The sequence below is a fragment of the Mastigoproctus giganteus genome, chromosome 10 (genome assembly GCF_048544385.1).
Source record: "Mastigoproctus giganteus isolate SK-2022 chromosome 10, ASM4854438v1, whole genome shotgun sequence".
NCBI classification, from domain to species: Eukaryota; Metazoa; Arthropoda; class Arachnida; order Uropygi; family Thelyphonidae; genus Mastigoproctus; species Mastigoproctus giganteus.
The window spans coordinates 31,207,520-31,227,622 of NC_143584.1; the positions used below are offsets into that span (position 1 = coordinate 31,207,520).

General features: G+C 38.3%; 1 protein-coding gene across 1 annotated transcript in view; it reads right to left on the reverse strand.

The window, feature by feature from the left end:
* Positions 1 to 587: 587 nt before the first annotated feature.
* The window catches only part of LOC150078931 (CD109 antigen-like), a 223,646-nt gene continuing 204,130 nt past the window's right edge, over positions 588 to 20,103 (reverse strand). Inside the window, exons 30-34 of the mRNA XM_090383675.1 lie at positions 12,120 to 12,281; positions 10,302 to 10,495; positions 9,853 to 10,027; positions 8,946 to 9,051; positions 588 to 1,041 (exon numbers count right to left, since the gene is read on the reverse strand). Of these exons, the coding sequence (XP_090239801.1) occupies positions 854 to 1,041; positions 8,946 to 9,051; positions 9,853 to 10,027; positions 10,302 to 10,495; positions 12,120 to 12,281 (825 nt within the window). The 3' untranslated portion in view covers positions 588 to 853. The remainder of the gene's footprint in view (positions 1,042 to 8,945; positions 9,052 to 9,852; positions 10,028 to 10,301; positions 10,496 to 12,119; positions 12,282 to 20,103) is intronic.

Sequence of the window (20,103 nt, forward strand, 5' to 3'; positions counted from 1 at the left end):
GAATTGGGTTTACAAGACAATATTTAGTTTCTGGCTACCCTGAAGGAGAACACCATAAGACACGTTGCCAACATTCTTCATGACATGCTTCATGCAACAACTGACCATACCGTAATGTGCTATATGCAATAAAAATGGCTATCACACCATGCATTTTTATCTTCACAGCTGCAACTTCCTTATACCGCACCGTAATTTGATCAAATAAATTGTGGTGTATGGTTGCTTTCATTTATTTATTTATTATTATTTTTATGTCCATTTCTGCATGGTCTAGAGTCTGTCTATTGGTCCAGAGATGACATTATGTTATTTTGATCATCTCTGGTCATTTTGTTTTCCACCAAAATGACACACACTAATCATAACCATGCTGTATTATAATAATTCATTGTAGCGATTCGTTAGTGCTTCTTGGAACTTTTTACATTTAGTGTTTTACTGTATATATATTTTTTACTGTCAAGACTAATATATCATTTAAAAAAATTATATAATGTGTAAATGAGATGAAAACCCTAAACCATATTGTGAATTATGCAAACCAAGACTTGGACAACACATGGCCATATTTCTATAAACACATATTTAACACTTTACAAAATGTGCCTGCACAATAGGTAGTGCATAGGTATTTTTAAGTAGTCTTGAAATGAGCACACGAATGACTTCATCTTCTAATGATTTCAATGGCAAGTTCATATTCTACAATGGTAGTCTTTAATGAATGATCAGTTTGTTTGTCGATGGACTTCATCTGGATGTTATGTACGGAAGACACACAGAACTAAGTAGCGTTCTGGTTATGCTTCATCCCTGACTTAATGACTTAGGTTTAATAGTCTTACATTACTCAGAGACTATTTAATAACCTAGATATTGACACTAATAGTAAACAAGTGAGCAAAAGTTCAGACACTGAATCAAGTCTAGATGCCCAGCTGAATACTGGACAATAGGGACACTGATAGGAACCACAAACTTGGCACACATTTAGCACATAAAGGTTGTACAAATCCACCATGGTCTCATTGTATCTCTCTGGAATCATATAAAAATATATTAAATTTGTATTTAAAATTCTGAATACAGGATTTCAAGAACAAATAAAAAAAGAATACACCAAATAAAATTGAAAGAAACTTTTTTATATTTTTTAAATTCATACTCATAATATTAAAAGAATGAATTCTAGATAATTTAATTTTCAAAAATCTATTTGCATACCCGTAAACATTCAATATTTAATAAGTGTGTAAGTATCATACCAAATTAAATATCATAGTCAGCATTTCTTGTCAGGATTATGGGTGGCTGACTTGGTAGGGATGCATTTGTCTATACTAGATTCCCTCACTAAAACTACTTACCACCAATTTGGAAGCAGTAACAATCTGTCTTATGGTAGGGTTTTTAATAACCATCTGTTCCCGATATTTGCCACCTGGGACTGATATCCCCCAGACAGACCTTGATGATTTTATCTTGCAGTTGCCTTTTCCTGTCTTACTTCTCAGGGATTTCAATGAATATAACACCCTATGCGGTAGCACTGACATTAATGGACGGGGACGTGTCATAGAGCATATGCTAGAGATGACCTATCTATCCCTTCTGCCACATGTATATTTTCTGCCATTAATCTTTCTATCTGCTCTTCTCTCTTCCATTTGAAATGGAGAGTGGACAACCAGACTCCATTAGAAACAGTCTGGTTGCTCATGAGGATAGCAACTCCTCCATGAGCAGGTCTATCTCCAGTTCTATTTTTAAGTGTGATTGTAACATTATGCAAGGAAGGGTTTTCATTTACCTTCATGCATGTCTCCTGTAAGCAAAAGCAAACTTTTTGGTTTATGCTTTTGCAGGAGGGCCTTGATGTCAGTATTTTGCTGGAATCCACAATTCCATTCTGGGAATTTAGCCATTATTTGGAAATTCTGGATCTGTTAGTTTCCAAATTTCTGAGGGCTTGTTTTTCTCAGTATTGGCTTTCTCTCTTTTGAGGAATTATGGAAGTTCTCCCGTGTCCATTTCTTCCTCCGCAGAAGAGTTCCAAGACTGAATCTTCTATTGTCTCCTCTACATCCATTTGTTCATGCAATTGAGATGGGGCAGTATTGACTGCTTTTCTTTGTTGTTCTCTTTTGCTGAAGCTTCTGCAGCAGGAAGTATTGATACAAGTGTGGCAACTGATTGGCTCTTTTTAGTTGGATTATGTTGTTGTTTTTTGGATATTTTACTATTTAGTAATATTTTACTATGGTGCGCCACACTTATGATTTATTCACTGATGTCTTTTGTCATGATTTTTATATTAATTATAGTAATTTATATGTTTCAGGAAATGGAAAACTTTGGGTATATTAGATCTATCTGACAATATTGTTCATAATGAAAATGTGTCTGTCGCATTTAAGGATTTAAAAGTAATCTGGTGTTTTTCGTGTAAAGTTAGGGCAGTCAAGTAAAATATGTTGGATTGTTAGCAGTGTTTGACAGTCAGAGCACTGAGGTGGAGGTTCAACTCGGAGCAGATAAGAGTGGGTAACATTGGTGTGTCCTATTCTTAATCTGCTCAGTATAACTTCTTCTGGTCTGTTAGGTCTTGTACTGGCTTTCCATTGTTGTAATAATGGTTTTATCTGAAATAATTTGTTTCCGGCTTGCTCCTGCCATTTTTGTTGCCACTATCTTTCACCACTATTTCGGATTTTAATTTTGTAGTCTAGGTATGGTATTTTTATGGTTTTGTTGATTGGGGTTTCCACTTGTTTTGCTGCTTGGCCCGCCTGTTCATTGCCATCTATTCTTACATGTTCAGGAACCCAGCAGAAACTTATGTTTTGCTTTTGCTTTTCTAGTGTTGTTAGTATTAGTTAGGTTAGATGAACTCAATAAATTGCAGACAAGAGGACTGAATGACTCTGATGGTGGTATGACCATTTCAGTTTGCATTCCAATGGTGCTCGTCATAGAAACCTACCGGCATACAAAGGCTTGCTTCTATTTATTGGTGGGATATGTTTTCTGGGCTCTTGATAGGAAATGTTCTGTTCTATTTTTAGTTTTTGAAATTCTTTTTGTTCCTCCCATTGTTGGCATGCTAGAGATTATAGAGAGTGCTCTCCTTAGCAATTTGTACAAATTGGCTTAGAAGCTGAACAATCCTTGCTCTCATGTTTGGATGCAATCCTTGTATCTAAACAATTCCATTATTTGGCACTACAGGCATGAGAGCTATGACAGGCTGTTTGCAAGTGGCCATACTTTTTACATTTAAAACACCTCAATGGATTTGGAATGTAATTCCTTTCTGGGCAATTTAAGTAGCCTGCTTTGATGGAACTTGGAGGCCATGGGGGTGTTGAACGTTATGATGAGAACTTGTGTAAGAAGGAGATTGCCATCCTTTTGCATTGCTATTTGTTTGACAGTTGTCACACCTCGATCTTTCAATTCGTGGAATGGAGAATGAGAAAAAGCAGTGTCACTGATTGGTTAGGCAGGGGCCTTGTGGGGCCCCAGAAGAAGAGGGATTTAAATTATGCATAGGAGTAAAGTAAAAATTTCTGATGCTCTAGGTACCTCATCCACCACAGAGCCCTATGAGGAGATGCTCACTCGTGAACTAGCAGGTACTGCATATGTGAATGGAACAACAAGTTTGTGTAGAGCATCATACCCACATTTTCAATAAGTCTTGAGCCTGTCCCAGGCCCAAAGGGAAGGAGACATATTGGAATGCAGTTGACTCTAGAGCTGGGTCCCTCATCTACCAGGATTCCCCTTTCCAAATTTCATGGCTGCATATGCCAGATTCCAATAATGTAACCCTGAAACCAATGGGCACCGAATCTCAGCAATGCTGCTAATTGGAAGGCCAGCAGCATCATTGGGAGGTCCCCTCACCACATACAGGTGCCCATGTCAAGCAATGTCAAGTGGTATAAAAGTGTGCTAATTTTAAGGAATAAAAGAAAGGTAATTTTCTTACTGAAACTTAAGTCTGAATGTGTCCCAGCTGTAGTAGCATCACGACATTTCCATTTGGTAATTAAATTAGCCATCAGAAGGATGTAGATGTTGAAACTTTGCTGTAATGGTGCAAACAGATTGCCAATATGGCATTCTATGATGATGATGATGACTCCTACTGGAAGCCACTAAGCTAATGCAGTGACCTGTCTACTGTATTTTGTTGATCTGCTTACTTTTAATATGAATGCAGCAGCTTCTGTACATAGTCATGACACATGGACAGCAGTTGTGTTCATTTTTCACAAATTCTAAGGGTTTCCACATACTTTTTGCAATATAGCTTTTATAAAGCATAAAACAATAAAACTCAATTGCAAACTGACTGAGCCTGAGAAGGTTGGGAATCGGCAGCAAGAAAGATTAGGAAGGATGTAGATTTGTTTGAGCGTGTACAAAGAAGAGCAACAAGATTGGTGAGGGGAACGAAGGGGTCCTCTTACCAAGAGAGGCTTAAGTTCTGCAAATTGCAGCAGCTGGAGATTAGGCACCTGCGAGGTGATCTGACTGAGGTGCATAAGGCCTTGAATGAGTTGAGAATGCTGAATTCTGATGGGATTGTTCCACTTGCTCAGATTACGAACCTAGGGGGGCATAAATTCAAACTGAGGAAATACAGTTGTAGAATAGATGTGTGGAAGTTCGCCTTTAGCCAGCGGGTGGTTAATTGCTGGAACAAACTTCCATCTGTCATTGTGGAAGTTGAAAGCGTAAATAAATTCAAAGAGGAACTGGACAAACTTTTAAAGAGAACGGTTGTGCAAATTTTTTTTTTGGCTGCTGCTACCTAAGCTAATACGCTTCCTTTCTTGCAATCACATGCCTCTATTACTATTATTTCTTGCCATTCTTTACAAAAGTAAAACAAAATCTTGTATATACAGTATTTAATTTCTGGGGCATAGAGTAGCATTAGCATTAGTAGAGGCATTTGATGCAAGAAAGCAAGCTTATGCAGCATCAGCCAAAAAAAAAAAAAAAAAAAAAAAACCCACTTCCACTTCACCCCTCTGTTCGTTCAAAATACCTGTCCAGCTGAGCCTTAAACTTATTTAGGCTATCAACCTCCACTACAAGGGATGGAAGTCTGTTCCACCAACTAACCACCCGCTGGATAAAGGCAAATTTCCACACGTCTATCCTACATCTGTCTTTCCTCAATTTGAATTTATGCCCTCTCAGGCGATTTTTCTGAGCTAGAGGAAGAATCCTATCAGCATTGAGCATGCTCAAACCATTCAAGACTTTATACACCTCTATCAGATCACCTCGCTGGTGCCTAGTCTCCAGACACTGTAATTTGCAAAACTTAAGCCTTTCTTCGTAAGAGCTCCCCTTTGTTCCATTCACTAATCTTGTTGCCCTTCTCTGTACTCGTTCCAGCAGCTCTACATCCTTCTTGAAATGAGGCCTCCAGACCTGTATACAGTACTCTAGGTGTGGCCTGACCATTGCCTTATACAAGGGAATAATCACTTCCTTATCCCTGCTGGAAAAATTCCTGTATATCATTGACAATACTCCATGTGCTACTCTTGCAGCCCGTCTGCACTGCTCAGAGAACTTCATATCTGCCTGCACAACCACCCCCAAGTCCCTTTCATTCTCTACCACTGTCAGTGTAGTACCACAGAGTTGATACGTTGCTCTGGGGTTGCTGTTTCCCATGTGTAGTACTTTACATTTGTCAATGTTAAACTTCATTTGCCACCTCTCAGCCCATCTGCTCAACCTTTCCAGATCCTGTTGCAGTAGCATAGTGTCAGTAGTGTCCTTGACAACCCTGCCAACCTTTGTATCGTCTGCAAACTTTCACATTAAGCTTGATATACCATCATCAATATCATTTATAAATACAGAAAACAATAATGGACCCAACACTGAGCCCTGAGGGACTCCACTAATAACATTAGTCCACGATGAGCAGTGTCCATTGATTACCACTCTCTGTCTTCTTCCCCCTCAACCACCCCTTTATCCATAGCAGCAATTTGCCTCCAATGTCACACTGCTCCAATTTGTGTAGCAGTCTTCCATGTGCAGCAGTATCAAAAGCCTTTCTAAGATCCAAGTATATAATATCAAAGCTATTCCCTGCATCCAGTTCTTTTGTGACTGCATCATAGTATCCAATCAAATTGGTCAGGCAAGACTTCCCCTTAACAAAACCATGCTGCGTCCGAGCTATAACTGAAGTCTTGTCTAAATGATCCTGCAGTGCTTCTTTAACCAGTGCCTCCATTAATTTTCCTGGAACAGAAGTTAAGCTCACAGGTCTATAATTACTTGTGTCAGCCTTTGATCCTCCTTTGTGAATTGGGGTCACATTTGCACATTTCCAGTCTATGGGTACCTTCCCTGAGTCCAAGGAAGCTCTCATAATTATGGCTAAGGGTTTGCTTACTTCCTTTGCTGCCTCCTTTAATATAACTGGATAGATCCCATCCACCCCGGGTGCCTTTCTTGTGTTTATCTTCAACAGTTTCTCCTCCACTTTACTCCCAGTTATTTCAAGATTCTGTAGCTTACTGCTAGAGTTGAATACACCTCTGGCATTCCCCTTGCTGAATAACTCCTCATGTGTGAATGTCGATGCAAAATATTCATTTAGTTTGTTAGCTCCCTGAGCAGGATCATCAACAGTTGACCCATCAATATCAAGTGGACCAATCTGATTCATCCCCTTCCTTCTAGAGTTTACATAAGTAAAGAACTCTTTGCTGTTTTTCTTTGCATCCCTTGCCAAGGATTTCTCGTAATCTGCCTTCGCCTGCCTAACCTCCTTTGTAACTTGGTTGCATATCAACTTGTATCTATCACAGGCTTCTGTGTCATGTGTTAATTTGTAAGTATCCCATGCATTTTTCTTCTCTACCATATGCTTCATTAGTTCATCTGACATCCATTTTGGCCTAAACCTTGAACAATATTTCTTAGTTGGTATGTAAAGCCTAGTAGCTTCCAAGATAAGTTCTTTGAATGCTTCCCATTTTGAATTTGCTGTTGGTAACATCATCAGTTGGTCCCACTGTATAGAATTTAAATACTGTCTCAGTCCATCGTAGTCGCCTTTACGGAAGCAATAACCCTTCCCTTTACCCCTAATGGTAGTTACCTCTTTGAGTAAATCCCACTTGAGCACACTGTGATCACTGCCACCTAGTGGTTCATTTATCTGCAGATTCTTAATGCATGAAGAATCACTGCTGATAATCAAATCAAGAGTATTACTCCCTCTAGTTGCCTCCCGAACATGCTGATGTAGAAAACAATCATCCAATAAATCCACAAAAGCCTTGCTAGTGTGTGAGTGACCAACCCACAAAATCCAGTCAATATCTGGGAAATTAAAATCCCCCATTATAAGACTCTCTGATTTACTGGCCCACTCTATTTCTCTGTACAGTTTCTTATTATACTCATCAGAGTCATTAGGCCTATAGCACACTCCTACTCTCAATTTTGATCTCCCAATGCTTATGTCACACCAAACTGACTCAACACTGCACTGTCCAGCGATGTCGACTGGCTTCACTTCCTTGGTTTTTATGTGTTTCTTAACTAATAGCATAACCCCTCCCCCCTTCCTATCCTGACTATCCTTTCTGTAGACGTTGTACTCTCCAAATTGCAGTTCTGCATCCCTTATATCTGTGTGACACCACGTCTCTGATATCCCAACAATATCTGCCTTTGATGTTTTGAGCAATATCTCAAATTCATCAAATTTATTTACTAAACTCCTAGCATTGGTGTACACGCAAGTATACCTGCACCTGTTTCTATTCTTAGCTACCCTAACACAACCCATGTGTTTACTTGTACCGCAATGGCTCCCAGCAGTCTCTGAAATATCATGCATCTTGTTTTTCAGGCTTCTGCTCATTCTAATAGAAGCAGTGCAAGAATCTCTTTCACCTCTGCCAGTGGCTACTGTCAATCTATTGGTCTTTGTCTCCCCCCAAGCTAGCAGTTTTCCGACCCACCTAACACTGCCTCGATAGCATCAGCAAATATTCTTGCACCCTTTCTATTTAAGTGTATCCCATCCCTGTAGAAGCAATCTCTCCTGTTAACAAGTACAGTCCAGGCTGAAAAAAATTCTACCCCTTGAGCCTTGCACAATCTTTCCAGGGCCGAATTGATCGACAAGGCTCTCATCATATACTCCCTCCTATCGTGTCTGGGCAGAATTGCAGACACTTTCAAATTCAACCCTAATTCTCGGCTTTTGTTCAACAGTGACCTGTACTTGTTAAGTAATTCTGCCGGTCTCCTACTCTTAATATTATTAGTGCCAACGTGTACAACTATATCACCTTTTGTGCCCTTAAAAGATGATATTCGCTCTACAACATCATCAACCTTTGCCCCTGGCAGACATACCCTGGTCTGAGGGTGGCCTGGTAGGATGAGAAATCTATGTACAGTTGGTTATACTTTATTTTATGCAATATTTGGTTTTTTGTAAATAAACAGTTATCCTTTGATTTCACTTTTTTAGTTGTAAACAGAATCCCAAAATGTATTTAATTTTCTTATTTTACTCTGAATGAGTGGTCATATTTTTCATTGGCCACTTATTATATAATGAGAGTTAATAAAAAAACCAAACATTATTGGTATAATTAATTTAAAATTCTTTGTTATTTATGTTCTCGAAGAATATTTTTTTGTGCTGCACATCACCTTGATATTTTATTTATAACTCTGCAAAATGGCACACAAACTTATTGACCCCTTCGAATATATTGCAAAATGCTAATTTAAAAGGGTCGCAACTCCTACTTTCCATACCATTAATTTATAGAGCTGCATAAACAGATTTACCTTCTGTTTTTTCAAAGAGATAACAATAAAAAAAAAATGTATAAAATTATCTAACAATTGTACTGCATTTCACTCACCTGGAGCATAATAATCATAGACTCTGACTGGAAGGAATCTTGTTAGGTTGGCTACTGGATACCACCTCTGGATAGTGAAAGTTACACAAGTAGGAGACTGATCCAACTAACATAAAAAAAAAAGTTTATTCAGTTTTTACAAATTTATAATTTGAGATACTGTCAAAACACCATTTCTCAGTCAGTAAACAAGTCAGAGTTGCACTTCTGTTATACTGTGATAATTTTTATTTCCAGAAGGTTCGAATTCTTAAAGGTAATTGTGCATGATGAACTCAAAATTAAATTGCTTACAACAAAAATGCAAAAAATTTCTCAATCGCAATGGAATCCATTAATAACTTAATTATCCAAATTTGCTCCCATCACTACATATCCACATAAAAATGTGGATATGGAGTTGGTGCTAAAGTTGCAAAGCATTATGTAAAAATACCATCTGGTCCAGCAGAACTATTTCCAGAATTTTTTATAACTTCATGATGTTGAACAGGAGTGAAGGGAAAATTACAGGAATACAATATAGAAGCAATTTAATTTTATGTTGTTCTGCTGAGTTTTTTGTGTGGCAAGAGGAGCTCCCATAGGAAGCAGAAGTTGAGGTGGCTGCAAGGGTTTCAGCTAGTAGCTTTGCCATGTCAACTGGAGAGGAGAGTTATTTTCCTTTCCAATGTAAGATCAGAGGCAAAGACAAAGTTTTCTGGTATTTTATACTAAATATATGGATTTTTTCCAGATTATTGAAGATTGGTGTTTCTGCAGATGGTGGATTTACAAATAATTAATATAATTATTAATTAGCTTAAAGAAGTGACCTTTCACATATGTTAAATAAAATATTTATATGTCCAGTAAAATACAATACAATATTTATCCATAATAAATAAATATGATATTCTATACTTACAAAATCAAAATAGAAGATCACTTTTCTTTCTCTGAAACGAGCTTCTCGGAGGTTATGTACAGCATTGGAAAGAACATACGACTGAAGCTCTTGTTGTTGAATAATATAACCAGTGGGAATGTCAACTTCCAATACTGCCATTCCACTGGTTTCACTCTCAGAAATATGTGTCCAGCTGTTAAAAAAAAAGAGAAAAGAAAGAAAAAAAAGTGAAGCCTTTTTGGACATCTTATTTCACAATTCAATTTAGAATAAAACTATGGTAAAAAAACTTTATTTTACAACACATATTTCAAGGTGACTACTGTAAAATAGCGAGGTTTTTTTAACCATAACTAGATTTTTGATAGCAATTATCAATATTCAAGATTGTGATCATTACTCAATATGTAAGTTTAAATTTACTGTCCTAATTTTTAAAATAACTTTCTGTGAATAAAATTAGATACCTTTGACAAGAATGAATAGTAATATGTGAACTATTTCTGCCATAAAAATGACCTCGTACATGAAGATCAAATGCATTCAGTGGAGGAGGAGTCATGAGATGAACCCAGTCTACATTATACTGAATTGATAGTTGAACTAAAGCTAGACCTGAACCTTGAGCTTTCACTATAATTGCTCCCCAGGCATTAGGAATCTGAAGATTAGAAAGCAATAATTTAAAACTTATGTTTGTTTAAACATATATATATGTTTAAAACATATATTTGAATAATAAGCAAAAGTTTATTCAAAGTCTGAAAGCTACTGGTTATTAAAAAACAATTATAAACTTTGTGTCAGAATGAACAAATTTTATAATGCTTCTGCTGCATTATAAAATACAAAAATTAGATTAAAAATTAAATTATTAGCTGTCCACATAATTTTTGAGGTCAACTTGAGATATTAATCATGAATCTCAAGATTGAAATATTAAATGCATTCTTTTTAAATTTTTACTTTTGTCAAAATAAAATACACTCATGAGCCAAAACATCATGACCACCTATCTAATAGTGTGTTTGGCCATCTTTTGCTGTAATAACCACTTGCACCTGGCATGGCATCAATTCCATGAGACCACAGGTGTCCTCGGGTATCCCAGACCAGATGGACAGAAAGGTGTCCCATAGTTCGGCAATGGAGCGAGGCACGTGGACTGGTGAATGCTGTGGTTCTCCACCTCCCACAAATGTTCAATGGAATTGATGTTGGGGGAATTTGGTGGTCAAGGGAGCACACAATCCTTGGATACTATCCTCAAACCATTCGGGCACAATATGGACTGTGATATGGGGAGTTGCTTTGGAAGAGTCCAGTGCCATCTGGATACACAGTCATGTAGGGCAAAATTTATTCCAAAACAATTGTCAAACAGATGTTTCTTCAATTAACAACAGAGTCTGTTTTCCACAGACAGCATGTGTCAACCACTGTTCACCTCAACTGACAACTAGTGGCAGTCTTCCCATCCTGGCATGTTGGCTGGTTGCATGTTCCTCTTTGGACTATTCCTGCTACACCCTCTTCATGGCCCCTATCAAATAGCAGACAATACCTGCAGTTGCTGAGATGCTGGCTCCTACCTTCCTAGCACCGCAAATCATTCCTTGTTCAAACTCTGTCAGGTCTTTCCCAATTGCATGGGCTATGTATTGATGAAATGACAGGCACTACCCATGCTGTCAATATATATGCTGCACTGGTCAGTCATGTCACTCCTAAGTGCTGAGAATGTGTCAACGTGTGATCATAATGTTTTGGCTCATGAATGCACTGCAATGTGTATAAATAAACAAATAAATAAATTTCTGTTTATACTCTGCACAGCTGGGACTAGAAGAGTTTACAAATTTATTGCAACTGTCTCATTGCAGCTAATATACCAGTTTACATTTTTATAGTGAATTGTCAAACAGATGATTGAGGAATCAATTGTTTGACAATTGAAGACTAAGAAGGTTAAAAACTACAATAATCATTTATTCTCTATAAATGATTAGTATAAAGTGTTAATTTAAACAAATGTAACTATAATTACAGCACTTGAAGTGGGAGAAAAAAAAGGAAGCAGCATAATATGTAAAGTTTTTCCTAAGGAGGAAGCAAGTGACAAATGATTTGTCAATTTTTTGAATGTGCACAAAAAAAGTAGTGGAATGGTTTATAGGACTCCTAAAATGAAGCAGAATGGCCATTTCACTCCACCCATCTTCAAGCACTGTCTTTAATAAATAATGTAATTTTAAAAAGTTAGGAAATCAATGCCTTTGTTATACCTCAATAGTCTGTTGCTCTGAAATATTATCTTCCCCAATATGCAGCTGTTTTATAAAGCCAGGTGTAGATGGAGCTTCTATTGTGATAGTAACATCAGTTACTTCTCTTAGACGAGATTGCAGTGAATATTCAACCAACGCCTGCATAGCCAATATGGTGTCCTAAAAGTTTAATTTTAATAAAATTACTCATAAGAATAGTCAAAAACATTGATAAATATTTATTTAATAAGTTGCTGCAAGTCTATGCAATATCTGACTCCAATAATTTTTCAGTAGTAATTTATAAATCAATATGAAATGAGATATCATAATTTATCTATATCAGAGATTACGTGTGAGGTCTGCAAAACAACTTGAGATTATAAAAAAATATGAAACAAAATAATTAAATTCTATTGCTTGTTATTTTGTATTGCATTCAACTGCATTAAAATGTGAATTATATAGTGAATTTGTTAAAAAAATTATGTTTGCGCCATGCAGAACATTACAACTGTTAAGGAACACTCAGAGAGAAATCATTAAGTGGTCTACCAAGACCCTCAGCAATTTTAAAATGGCACACTGGGGGGGGAAGAGAACAGTTTGGAAAGCACAGATTTATATTAAAACAAAAAACAATACATTGATTTTCTTGAATTTATTTTCTTTATATAAAATAATAAATCACAAATAAATTTCAGATAAATTAGATATAATCTAATTTAATTAAGACAGAGGAGGGATAATACGTTATTTAAAACAGAATGCAACAAAACAATTAAAAAATAAAATAATATGAAAATACAAACACTGGATTCTACCTTACTGGTTCTAATTCTTTTTTGTCATGCATACTGTTAACACTAAAAATTTCTAAATACACAAAAAAAGCATATTAAAACCAGCTCAAATCAGAAAATTTGAAAAGACAGTTCATTAATAGTCAGAAGGCAATGAATATATATAATGTTATCCCAACAGACCAAATAATTTCTGAGGAAAGATATCAAATTTTGGCAATAACACAGTTCTCAAATAGAAAAAGATACGATTGCATGAGCAGTTAAACAACATTGACAGTCAAATGATTTTAAAAGAGAAGCTTTGTTTTCCAGTTTACATATGACTGGATAATGTCTGAATGAATTTTATGTTTAAAAAGAAAATTACCAAATTGAATGCTATTGATTGGTAGGAAAATATTTATGTAAAATATCCTACCTTGAATTTCTTATATTATTATTAATATCAGTTTTTATTTCAGAAGAAATTCCCCTGGGGTAGGTTACATTCTATATAGTACAACACAAAATAAAATGTTTGCATATTATTTATAACATATGCACAGTTGAAGGATAATTTCTTATGTAATTATATACTTATTTAATCATAAAGCTTGGCATATTATTTAAGTACAGAATTTTTTTGTTTTGTTTTGTTTTGGTTTTATTGGCGCATTAGCTACTAAGGCTATAATGCGCCAAGACCATGTCATTTATAAAAAAATTTAAACTTTCAGTGACCTAATTAGTTAGGTCACTATGTCAAGAAGTATAAGAAAAATGTAAATTTTATAAACGAGTAAAAATATTTATTGATTTTAAATATCTAAAAATAGCAGACACATTGTCATTGTCGGATAAAATCTGACTGAGTGTATACGGCTCAGTCAGATGATTAAAAGCAGTACAACGGATATTACTAAAATCTGGACAATCAATTAAAATGTGTCTCATAGTTAAAATTGTGCCACAGGACACACACACATAGGAGGGTCATCAGCCCTCAGCAAAAACGAATGAGTTAAATGACTGTGTCCTATGCGGGTCCGGGCAAGAACAACTTCCTCCTTACGATTCCTGCGCAGACTAGACTGCCACGGTTCAATTACAGGCTTTATACAATATAGTTTATTTCCAGTCTGTCTATTCCACGAGTTCTGCCATTGGGAGTGTATGTTTTGGTGTATTATTTGCCTGTAGTCTGTATAGGGGACTGACAGGCAGCGGATATTATTGGGAATTGCTGATTTGGCTGCGGCGTCAGCCAAATCATTTCCCCTAATCCCAATGTGGCTGGGAAACCAGCAGAAGCGGATATCATATTCACGTCCAAGGAGGAAGTGAATCTTCTGCTGAATACTAGACAGAACTGGATGAGGATTATACCTCACAGATATTAAAGCCTGTAACACACTGAGAGAATCGGAATATAAAATGAACCGTTGGTATTGGCATTCACTAATGTGATCCAAGGCTAACTCTATAGCATGCAGCTCTGCAGTAAATATACTGCATTCAGAGGGAATCTGCTCCGATGTAGTGCTGTCTGTAAAGACAGCAGCAGATCCCACATATGATTCCGACTTCGAACCGTCTGTGTAGACTGGCGCGAAGTCGGAATGTTCAGCTCGGTGTGCTGAATAAAGCTGCAGGTAGACCGATGATGGAGTGTCCGACTTTCCCCAATTTCTGAGGGACAAGTCACATGCCGGGACATGAGCATGCCAGGGTGGAAAGGGTTGCTTTGGTGTTTGGGCAACCTTGTCTACCTTGATATTAAGTTCTTTGAGTAGCTCTTGGAGACGAATACCAAAAGGACGATTGGCAGTCTTACGTGTGTTGTACAAATTTTCTCATCGTGGCTCAAAAACGGATGGCCACGTAGGATGGTCTGGCAGGGATTTCAGTTTTAAGGCGTACTTTAGAGACAACTGCTTACTACGAAGCGATAACGGTGGTTCGTTTGCTTCGACATATAAGCTCTGGACAGGAGATGTTCGAAATGCTCCAGTAGCAATACGTAGGGCCTGATAATGGACAGGGTCCAATCATCGAAGGGCACTGTCTCTGGCTGAGGAATATACCTGGGACCCATGATCTAGTTTGGATCGCACAAGTGCACGGTAAAGGCGAAGAAGGGTGCATCGGTCTGCTCCCCATGATGTAGAGGAGAGTGAGCGGAGAATATTAAGCCCACGTGTGCACTTTGTGCGGAGTTGATGAATATGATCCAAAAGGTCAGTTTTTTATCGAATATGAGTCCCAAGAATTTTGTGTTCGCTGCTACTGGAATAGCATTTTGTCCGAGCCTTAATTCAGGTTCATGATGAAGATTACGCTTGCGACAAAAGTGTACGCAAACGGTCTTCTCCGGCGAGAACCTGAAGCCATTAGCAAGTGCCCAGGAATTCAGACTATCAATGGCTTTCTGCAGTTGTCTTTCAATAACCCTCATGTTGCACGACTGGCAAAAAATGCTAAAGTCATCAACATAGAGGGCACTGTTTACAGTTGGAGGAAGTTGTTCTGTGATGGAATTTATTTTGATGGCAAAAAGCGTGACACTTAATACTGATCCTTGTGGTACTCCCTCCTCTTGGCTAAAGGAGCCAGAGAGTGAAGATCCCACACGAACTTGGAACGATCGATTGGCTAAAAAGTTCTGAATAAAAAAGGGCAGATGCCCTCTTAGGCCTAGGCTATGTAAATCTTTTAAAATGCCAAATCTCCAAGTTGTGTCATACGCTTTCTCCATGTCAAAGAACACCGACACCAAGTGTTCGCATTTTAGGAAAGCATCCCGGATGGATGCTTCCAATCTAATAAGATGGTCCAAAGTGGACCGGTTCCTTCGGAAGCCGCATTGGATGCTGGAGAGAAGGTCATTTGATTCTAAATACCATATTAAATGAGAATTGACCATTCTCTCCAGGATTTTGCACAGACAGCTAGTCAGAGCAATAGGACGATAACTGGTGGTGACTTTTGGATCCTTTCCTGGCTTAGGAAAGGCAAGAACGATTCCTTTCGCCAGGAGTCCGGAAACTGCCCTTCAGTAAAGATTCTGTTATACAGAAGGAGCAGACAATACATAGATTTTGGTGAAAGATGTTTAATCATTTCATAATGGATGCCATCTGGTCCAACAGCACTTGCTTTGGAAAGAGTGAGGGCTCTTTTCAGTTCCTCTATAGTGAATGCCCCGTTGTAGGGATAGAGGCCCTTGGTCTTAAAATTAAGTGCTTGTTTTTCTAGTTTATGTTTCAGGACCAGGAACTCTGGGGAATACGAAGATGTTGCAGAGATGTTAGAGAATGTTTCCCCAAGAGAATTAGCTATTGCAGTTGGATCTGCAATAGCGCATCCATTATAATCTAGGATTGAAGAAGGGTGGGATGTATATTTTCCCTTCATTTTCCGGATTTTATCCCAGACAACCTTAGAATTGGTAGCCTGGTTAATAGATGTTGTAAAACGGATCCATGATTCCTTTTGACTCTGACGGCGAATGTAGCGTGCTTTGGCTCGTGCACGTTTAAAGGTTATAAGGTTGGTCGTGGTGGGATATCGGCGGAATATCCCCCACGCTTTGTTTTGAGCCTTTTTTGCTGCTGTGCATTGTGAATTCCACCAAGGTTTAGGAAATGGTGGAAACCGGGCAGATGTTTTTGGAACAGCATTCGCAGCTGCTTGGACAATATTTTCTGTGATGTACTTAACTGCATCATTGATAGACTCTTGACTGACTGTGCTAAGATCAAAATTTGCCTGATGTTGGAAGGCAGTCCAGTCAGCCTGATCAATCTTCCACCGTGGTAACCTAAAAGGAAGACATGGTCTCCCACTGTGTAACAAGGTTATCACGGGGAAGTGATCGCTTCCATACGGGTTCTCCTCCACTTCCTAAGTGAGTGAAGGGAGTAGAGAAGGGGAGCAGATAGAGAGATCAATGGCAGAAAAAGTACGGGTAGGCATGTGGAAGAAGGTGTTTGTTCCAGTATTTAGAAGGGAAAGGTCATTGTCATTGAGCATACGCTCTATGACTCGTCCCCTTCCGTGGATGTTAGCACTACCCCACAGGGTGTTATGTCTGTTAAAATCCCCAAGAAGTAAGAAAGGGGGTGGCAGCTGCGTAAGGAGATCATCAAGGTCTGCCTGGGGGATGTCAGTCCCAGGTGGCAAATAAATGGAGCACACAGTTAATAGAAATCCCACTGAAAGGCGAATTGCAACAGCCTCTATGCTGGTTGTAATTAGCAAAGGCTGCACTGGGGTCTGGTTACCCACAAGGATAGCCACTCCCCCATGTACAGGGCCATCCGCAATTCTATCCTTTCGAAAAAATGTGATGTTGTGCATGGTGGGATCATCATTTGCCTTTAGATACGTCTCCTGCAAGCAAAAGCAAACTGGCTCGTGCTTTTGCAGGAGGGCCTTGATGTCATCAATATTTCGCCGGAATCCACGACAATTCCATTGTAGGAATTTAGCCATTATTTTGGCTTGGTGGGTCCATCAGGCGGCTTCCGAGGTGCTGAGGGCTTACTTTTATCAGTCTTGGATTTATCTTTTTTGGAGAAGAATGGACGCTGTCCCGTGTCCATTTCTTCCTCCGCAAAGAGTTCCAAGACTGAATCTTCGGGTACCTCCTTCTGCTCGACATCCATCTTTTCTTGGGTTCTAGGGGGGACTTCCCCTTTCTTATTCTTTTCTTTCATAATTAACTTAGTTACTTGTGGAGCATTAGGAGGTACTGATATAGGAGTGGCAGCTGATTGGTCCTTTTGTGCAGGTTTTTGAGAACTTAAGAGATACCGCGTGATGGGAGTGAAAGACTCCTTTGGAGGAATGGTCATGTCCGTCTGAGTTCCGACGGAACATCTCCCTGCTACCTTCTGGGCGTAGGTAGGTCTGTTGATATTCAGGGGTTTCACCGATTTCCTTGCCTCCTGGTATGATATGTTAAGCTCTGCCTTCAGCCGTTGAATCTCTTTTTCTTCTTTCCACCTCTGGCATGCTCATGAGTAGGCCGGGTGTTCGCCTTCACAGTTAATACAGGTGGGTTTTGCGGCTGAACATGCTGTTGTTTCGTGGTCCTTTGCACCGCATCGAGCGCATGCAAGGACTCCACGGCAGGCCATTTGAGAATGTCCATACTTCTGGCATTTAAAGTACCGTAAAGGGTTCGGAACGTATGGACGCACTGAACAGTTGATGTATCCAGCTTTAATCTCGTCAGGAGGTTTAGGAGAGTTAAAAGTCAGGATAACGCTCCTGGTTTTAACAATTTTTCCATCCCTTCGCGCAGTGATTCTCTTGACGGCAATGACTCCCTGTGGTTTTAATTCGGAGCAGATTTCCTCCTCGGTTACGTCGAGAAGGTCCCACTCCGAAATGACACCTCTCGATGAATTGAGTGTTCTGTGTGGTGTCACTGTTATAGGGATTCCTCCGATTGATGTTGTTCGGAGGAATCCCTATAGCATCGTTGGATCCCAGTGATGCTAGTCTGGAAATCCAGCAGCGTCACTGGGAGGTCCCCTCACCACGTACAGGTGCCCACGTCGAGGGGTTTAAGTACAGAAGGTACCCTGATATATGGTGTTTAGTCCATTAAAGGTTTGTAATCATTAAAAACAAAATCTCTATTAGTACAATACAGAGAGCTTTACTCAACATTTTGCATACTCTACAAGCATTAAATTTGTACACATAACTATGGAAGAAACCATTTTAAGAATCGGTGTTCAAGGGATAAGAGTTGGGATTGGTTAAGTTGTGGTGCAAAATACATGACTGAGGCATACAGGGAAATTAGGATGGGACAATGGAGAATATAGCTGATAATTAAATTTTGGTTGCAAAAGTTGGGCATCTCCAGTATATAGACACAAAATAAGATAACACGCTGAATGCAAAGATAATGAAGAACAAGGCTAGAAAAGCAACAGCTTGAGTCACAAAAATGCATTTGAAATTTCTGACTTGCAAAACTCACAACACATGCCTTCATCTGAAATTAACGTAACCTGATTTACATTGAGAATGAATTCATATAAATTGCAACAGCTTTTCTAAGCATTTTTTCCCATGACATAATGGAATAAAGATGAGATATGTTCTTCAGAATATTATCCTTTTGGCTTAAACAAAGATAATTAACAAAAGTGATTAAAATATATGCAAACATACTGAAACAAAATTAATAACTGTTCTACACAAAAACAGCATCTTCTTGGGAACAACCCAATGTTTTCTGCAGAGCAGAATAACAAGCTTTTAATATCCTTCACAACAACATTCTTTTAGCTGTTTGCATACTGTTGGAAGTAGGCCTGAGTTTCCGCCACTTGGCATTATTTACTTCTATTTCAACTAACTTTGTTGTGTTTGCAAGGGTATCCATTATTGAACTGTTTGTTTCTATGAGTTACCTAACTGATCTCATATTTCATGTGTAGTTTGTGGTTAGTATTTCACTTGCTGACCTAGTTAATTTAGCTGTATGTCATGTGGCTTTATTTCAAGATGCTTCATGTCTTTATTTAGTATAGTCTCCATACCTAGACACAGTATTCAAATCTTGATCTTAAAATTTCCTTGTACAGTTGGATTATGTCACTCTGTGTGCTTATCACTCCACAAGCAAATGTTCAAGAAATCATTGAAAGTCCTTCTTGTTTCCTTTCTGCATTGCATAGAGAACTTCGTGTCCACCTGTATGGTAACCCCTAAATTCCTTTCTTCCTCTGTTTTTAATTCAGCCCCAGCAAGCATATAAATTATTTTTGAGTTAATATTCTATATAGTTACCACTTTTTTTTTTCACCACTTTTCACTAGATATTTGGTAAAAAAAAAAAAAAAAAAAAAAAAAAAAAATGTGGAGAGGTCTCAGCGTGAATCTTGTCAGAGATGGAAAAAATTCTTAAAAGGTATCTACAACTGGGGTTTAATTAGCCAATCTCAGGCAAGGAAGTAGGATTTCTTATGAGTTGTTTCAGCAACGTTCATACACCTATGCAGACATAATATACTGGCTGTTGTATCTGAGAGTTTTGGGCACAAGGGTCTCTTGGGTCATATTGATAATGAACACTGAAATCCCTGAGTAAGCAAGAATGGAGATGGCAGCTGATCTATTAGGTCATCTGAAGAGAACAATAAATAAGGAAGGAGATATATAGAAGGTAAAGTAGCAACTTGGAACGTTAGGGG